The following is a 6699-nucleotide window of genomic DNA, read 5'->3' as shown; positions in this document are numbered from 1 at the left end:
GGCTTTAAAACACCCCTGATCAGTGATCACCACGTTAAGTGACTGAGCCATGTTTCACCATTTTAGACCTATTTTACCTTACCGGAGTGTGTTCGGATCTAGCCACAAATGCCATCTTAAAAACAAGTTTTTCAGATGTTAAACATTACCAAACACCACCTAAAACTTAATTAAAATTTGAATTTGATTTTGTTCAGAAATCTTGTATGCAGGTTCTAAGATATGAGTTATGTCAATTCAGAAATAATCGAATCAGATGTTGGGTTGAGTTTCGGAGATTTAAGCTGTGTTTGGTTTGAAAGACAAGGTAGGAAAAAGTAATCTTTCAAACCGAACACAGGGTTAAGAGTCCATCAACAGCCTACAGAATGGAAAGAAAATCGGTCTAGTCTAGCGTATAAACCATACCTCATTTGGCCGTGGAAAATTCTTCTTATCGATTAGCGAATAAATTAATCATATTATTAGCTAGAGTTTGGAGTTATATTTATAATATGCATGTAATGCTTGGTCCGAAACAATTGAGTCATTACTCTTGTTTATTTTTTTGAATCGAGTCATTACTCAATACCCATACACGTACGACATTCCGCATAGCGCAGATTAATGGCGTGGTCCGTATGTATGTAGGGAAGTCCTACGTCAACCCACTCAACTCAGATATTTAAAACATAACTAGATAAGAAAAGGAAAAACAAAGTGACCTTAGTTGACAAAAGTACTTCACGTAAAGTTATTGTAAAAAAGCATTTTATTTTAAACAGTAACAATGGTGTTCTTTACAAGAATTCGAGTCACCTTTGAAAGAAAATCTTTATCTTTAAACGCCTCGTCGGTTTTGTTTTACTATGTTAGTTTAATTGCTTAAACTATTTAATTTATAGTGTTTCTTTATATGCATAGATACATAACATTTATATAGTATATATTAAGGTCCTGTTAGTACTTTTCAAAGTATTTATTATATGTTTGAAAACATATATGAAAGTACAAGAAGTACATGAATAGATTTGTTTGATGTACTTTTTATTTTTAAAAATCATGAATTAAAAGTACAAAAAATATGAAAAGCAGTAAATCAACTTTTGATACTTCATTTTTTTTTTTAATCTTTGAAGTGTGTTTATACATCTCATCATGTGATAGTATATATAAATGTCACGTGAAAGTATATGCATATTAATGTATTCGGTGACATTGGTTCAATATCCAAGTACTATGTGGTATATATGAATGTCTCATGGCATTTGAACATAATGATAATTGTATATAATGTGACATTCATTTATGTTATCACATGATATGTAATCAAATGGCAGCATATTATTGATTTACATTCAAATATCACGTGGCATACACACATATAGAATATTTTGTTATGCCTAAATGTCATAATTTGATTTTACTCTGAAAAATATGTTTTTTGAAAAATGTTATCTAAATTAATTTTAAAAGTAAAAGAACGAAACAAAAAATATACCACATACTTTGTACTTTAGTATTGTTAAAAGTACAAAGCACGAAGTACAAACAAATAAGGCCTAAATTTGGTTCATATTTGAAAAATTTTGTTATAAACCAAGTTTGAAAATATTGTCATTAATTTGTTTACAAAGACCCCCTTGGCTGTTAAGTCAAATGACGGAAAGCATTAAATTACCAAAATACATACTAAACTTTTTTCTATTTTCTTTTTCTTGCCTTTTTTCTCTTTAAACCTATTTAACATAGGAAATGGATATCTAGTCTTGCAAAGTGAATTTGTTTGTTTTAATTGCTGGTTATCTTCCCTTCCATGATCAAAACATCATGGCCATTTACAAGAAGATTTACAAGGGTGAGTTCCGATGCCCTTGCTGGTGCACCTCGGAGCTTATTAATTAGCTCCTATCACGTCTTATCGACACAAATCCCTTTATTCTGTTAATATTCTCTATTGAATGTTTCAAAACCGTTGTTTTTATTATAGTCATTTCACCTAACTTCAATGGAGAAGACAATGAACAATATAAAAAGGGTAGTTTGGACATTTACAAAACTTTAAACAGTCTGGTGAAATTTTTTTAGAAGTTAATTGACAGAATGTTAATAAAAGTGGGTCTTTGTCTAACGGCTAAAGTTCAGAGGGGTCTTTATTTCAAAAAACGTACAGGGGGGCTTTGTCACTGACTCGATAGTACAAGGGGGGTTATTTATAATTTACCCTTTAACTAAATATATTATAATTCTCTTCCTTTGTAATTTTAAATACATTGATATTTTTTTTTCCTCTGATTTCCACTTTTCTACGTAGTTAAAAAAATCTTCATTTTCATCCATACATTACAAACTGAAATGAACAGAACGTAATTAATTGGTGATCAATTTCATTAAGCTCTATAAAAGATTCCTAAGTTGTTTAAGGTGGGAGGCTTGGCATGTCCAATGCTTTTTGACTAAAATTTTGAAATGGAAGTGTTAAGCAATGATTCCTAGGTTGCGTCGTGAAAACATTTGATTCGTGACATTTGTCAAACGTCGTTGATTATTTTATAAACGTTGTGGAAAGTTTTCGCAACACTAAAGATCACGACGTTTTCATATATGTCGTCGAAAACGTACTACGACGTTTGGATAGCTTTCGACGACGTTCAGGAAACGTCGTCAAAACCCTGTTTTTTTTTAACAAAAACTAATCAGAAAGGTCTCCGACCATGGAAGCGGTCTCCCTCTGAAAGTAACTCAAATTTCCTTTAGAAAGGCCTGAGAAAGGGCCTTTCTTTGTCATGTGGCAGAAGGCTATATGGGGCTGACTTTGACCCTTGAAGGCTTGAAGGAGAGCGTGTTGCAAACGCCTAGTCCTTTGGGAATTGAGATGACCTCCGCCTAATTAAGCTAACAGTCATGCAAATCCCTTTCCTATACGGCTCAGTCTAGCTAGCATATATAGCAAACCTATCCCCACCCACTTGATCACTTTTTATTTTATAATATATAATTTTTTTCTAGAAATTAAAAAAAAAAGAGATTAATTCAACACAGTGTCCCTTTTTTATTTTCTTACCTTTTGGAACTGTGGAGTCACAGAGAGGAATATCATAGTTGATGGCACCAAATGCGAATTAATTACTGACATAACGATTACTTTACTGTATTTGTGAAAGGTATAACCTGGCTGGCTGTTCTTCTTACTTGGAAAAACTTAAGTTTCAAGTTCTCGCGAGAGAAGAAGTGGAGGAGGGAGAGTGGGACCTTGATTTGATTTATAAAAGACACCCATGACATAACCTGCTCGTTTGATCCTAGCTAGCTTTGGAGGAGTGGAGTGGTGGACTACTGTGTACATAGCGAACACATACGCCAACGCCAAACACACAAACTCGAGAGCCCATTTGGGGAAGAGTATTTGGTGGCCAAGGCTTTCTTATTATGGAAAACCAACAGCAACGCCAACCTTCGATGAAATCCAGGTTCAAACGTATCTGCGTCTTCTGCGGGAGCAGCCCCGGCAAGAAACCCAGCTACCAGCTTGCAGCAATTCAGCTTGGGAATGAACTGGTACTGTACTACTCCATACTCTCTGAGATCGAGAGAGAGAGAGAGAGAGAGAGAGAAAGAGAGAGAGAGGGGGGGGGGGGATATGCCTTTCTTATTCACTCAACAAGTTCTCTACTGTGTGCTTCTTTTCGGAAGACAAAGATAGTGGTTTTAATTTTTGATGAGTTAAAGCTTTTCTTAGTTTGATTTATTTGTGCTACTACTGAAACGCAATTCTGTTGAGGATTTTACTAATTATGGAAAAAAAGTTCCCCCAGTTTGTTGCTTATTTCCATCTTCTTTTGTCTTTAATGTGGAACTAAAAGTTGCTTGCTGTACTCTCTTGTGAATAAAATCGATGGTACTGAAGTTTAGCCAGATTCAACATGAATACTTCACTGAAGACATTCCTCTCTGTCTCTCTGTTTCTCTCTCTCTCTTGAAAGAATGAATATTAAGAAATGCACAAATTACATCAAAAATTAAAGAAATGTAGATATTAAAGAAAAACTGGTATTATTTATTATCTGTTTCCTACAGAATTAATTTTCTTTTGATTTAATATAGAATTATTGCTCTGTTGCCTTATTTAATATGTTGAAATTGATGGGTTCCTTTTTCTCTTTATTTCTTTTGAATTATTGAATCGTAGGTTGAAAAGAACATCGACTTGGTTTATGGGGGAGGTAGCGTTGGTCTGATGGGTCTCATCTCCCAAGCTGTGTATGACGGTGGCCGCCATGTAATCGGGTATCTCTCTCTCTCTCTCTCTCTCTCTCTCTCCTCCTTCCTTTTGATTAATATGCTTCTTCTCGTAATTTTGTTTTGCAGAGTAATCCCCAAGACTCTCAGAGAGGTAGTTAAATCTGCTCCTGAAAAATTTGGCTTCATAAATCCGATCCTATATATCTTATAAAATTCTAAAAAGACAAAAATGTATTGTTAGATAACTGGGGTAACAGTTGGAGAAGTGAGAGCTGTCTCTGGAATGCATCAAAGAAAAGCTGAAATGGCTCGCCAAGCCGATGCTTTCATTGCCTTACCAGGTACCCCACCACAACTCTCTCTCTCTCTCTCTCTCTCTCTCTCTCTCTCTATGTAGGTATGTATGCACAGATTTTTCCCATTTTATAATTAATAAGGACCAAATGATTTTCGTTTTTTATTTTTGAAGAATACTTCTGGTGGCATCAAAGACGGTAACCGTCAATAACGGCCAAATATCGATACTATTTTAACCAATTTATTAGTTTTGATGAATCATGATTAAAGAAAAATTAGTTAAGATACAGTTAATTGGGTTTTTGTGAATTCAGGGGGCTACGGAACCTTAGAAGAGCTCCTTGAAGTGATAACCTGGGCTCAGTTGGGAATCCATGATAAGCCGGTATCTTCCTTTTCCTTTTTACTGCATCATTGTTTTTACTGAATAAGTGAAGTCAAAAATATCGCTACTATTCGAATTTTGTCCGGGAAAATAATTCCAGTGAAAAATGTTGGGGTTGGAGCAGGTGGGCTTGTTGAACGTTGACGGCTACTACAATTCACTCTTATCTTTCATAGACAAGGCTGTGGACGAGGGTTTCATTACACCCGCCGCACGTCACATTATTGTCTCCGCGCAGACTGCCCATGAACTTATGTGCAAACTTGAGGTACAATAATAACCTGGGTCCCACTATATCAATACACGTGTCTCTCATTCAGTTACTGTTCCGCGTGGACCATCTATCCAAGAGGCGGAAGCCGGAGGGAGATTTCCACAATTCACATGATGAGTCTCCTTGGATGGGATTGGGTCCTATCAAATGATGAGCCTTGATTCCCTCCCTCCATTTGGCTTCTGACACGTGGTTGAAATCCATCTAAGCGTCCAGGCCTCTGGGGTCGCTTTCTCCTCTCCTTTCTTTTTATATCGTTCCTTTTAGGGACATGATCAATCCCCCTCAACAACCGCACTGGGGTCCACCACCTCATGCTTTCTCACAAGGGTGATCTTGTAATTTTGGATGGCAGGACTATGTACCAAAACACTGTGGAGTCGCATCCAAGCTAAGCTGGGAGATGGAGCAACAGTTAGGATACCCAACCAAGTCAGACATCGCCCGTTGACTGGACCGTACATAAACTTATTGCCCTTGGATTAACGACCATATACAGATCGTACTTCTATTGTCTACAGAAAACCGTATAGATGTGATGTCCTTTTATACAGTGTGCCACAGGACCTTTTAGTTCACTGTGGATTGGCATCTCATGGTGTATATTAATATATTTCCTTCTTTGTTTATTATTTTGATTTCTCCCTGTGTAGATCTGACTTGGAAAAAAAAAAAAAAAACAGAGCTCGTCAATTTGATGAGTATTAGTAATTTTCTTTTCTTTTGTCGGTGACTTTTATAATTTGTATATTTACATTGCTTTAATTTTGTGAATTGCCGAAAATTCCACAATGTGGAAGGTTGTTAACTCTATTTGCCGGCAAATCTATTCCCATACTTGATATGTTTGAAGAAGAAGTTTAGATAGATGTTGGATCTGGTGTTATAGTCCTCAGTCCCAAAACTTAGGATTAATTTGTTTGATCCACAGTTGAATTGGAATTGAAATCAAAATCTCTTAGAATTAGAATTGCAATGATTTATTCGGCTTATTTGGTTTAAATGGGAATTAGAAATAGAATTAATTGGAATTAAATTCTCATTCCCAAACGAGGGAGAGGGAATGTCCAATTCCACAAATTAGATAATACCATTTCACGAAAAAATGGAAAATCAGATACAGATTCCGTCCAACCACATGATTGAAATTAGAATGTAGCATTCTAATTCTATTCTATTCTAAATCCCTATTCTTTCTAACCAAATGAACCCGTAGCTGTGTAGTGTGTGGATAAAAGTCCAATGATAGTTCTTGGACACTGAAAATTGTAAAGCTAAAATGATGGATAACAGTTATTTGATTATGTTGGCTTTTGGTATAGACTATAGAATAGGCACACCGAGTCCTGAGCTGAGGAATGGGATTAATGATTTTCTGACATGTAATAGGTGGCAGTTAACCTACAACTAGGGCTTCATTGTCCGCAGACCCAGCCTACTCCCCTATGTAATTTTAATAGAAAAGTTGTTTCTCAAGTAGTACATGGCCACCTAAAGCCAGACTCTCTACTTGCTTCTTCAC

The 6699-nt window shown here is 35.9% G+C and overlaps 1 protein-coding gene across 1 annotated transcript; it reads left to right on the top strand.

Moving 5' to 3' along the window:
- The first annotated feature begins 3169 nt into the window (after positions 1-3169).
- LOC148851124 (cytokinin riboside 5'-monophosphate phosphoribohydrolase LOG1-like) lies at positions 3170-5985 on the top strand. The gene is made up of 7 exons (XM_088947746.1): positions 3170-3537; positions 4169-4266; positions 4348-4372; positions 4463-4562; positions 4833-4903; positions 5028-5171; positions 5533-5985. Exons 1-7 carry the CDS (start codon positions 3409-3411, stop codon positions 5626-5628), a joined length of 663 nt encoding a protein of 220 aa, XP_088803872.1. The 5' UTR covers positions 3170-3408; the 3' UTR covers positions 5629-5985.
- The last annotated feature ends 714 nt before the right edge of the window (positions 5986-6699 follow it).

This window comes from Nelumbo lutea, chromosome 5 (genome assembly GCF_056320005.1).
Source record: "Nelumbo lutea isolate HS-2025 chromosome 5, American lotus-T2T, whole genome shotgun sequence".
NCBI lineage: Eukaryota > Viridiplantae > Streptophyta > Magnoliopsida > Proteales > Nelumbonaceae > Nelumbo > Nelumbo lutea.
This window is presented reverse-complemented; position numbering and strand designations above follow the sequence as displayed.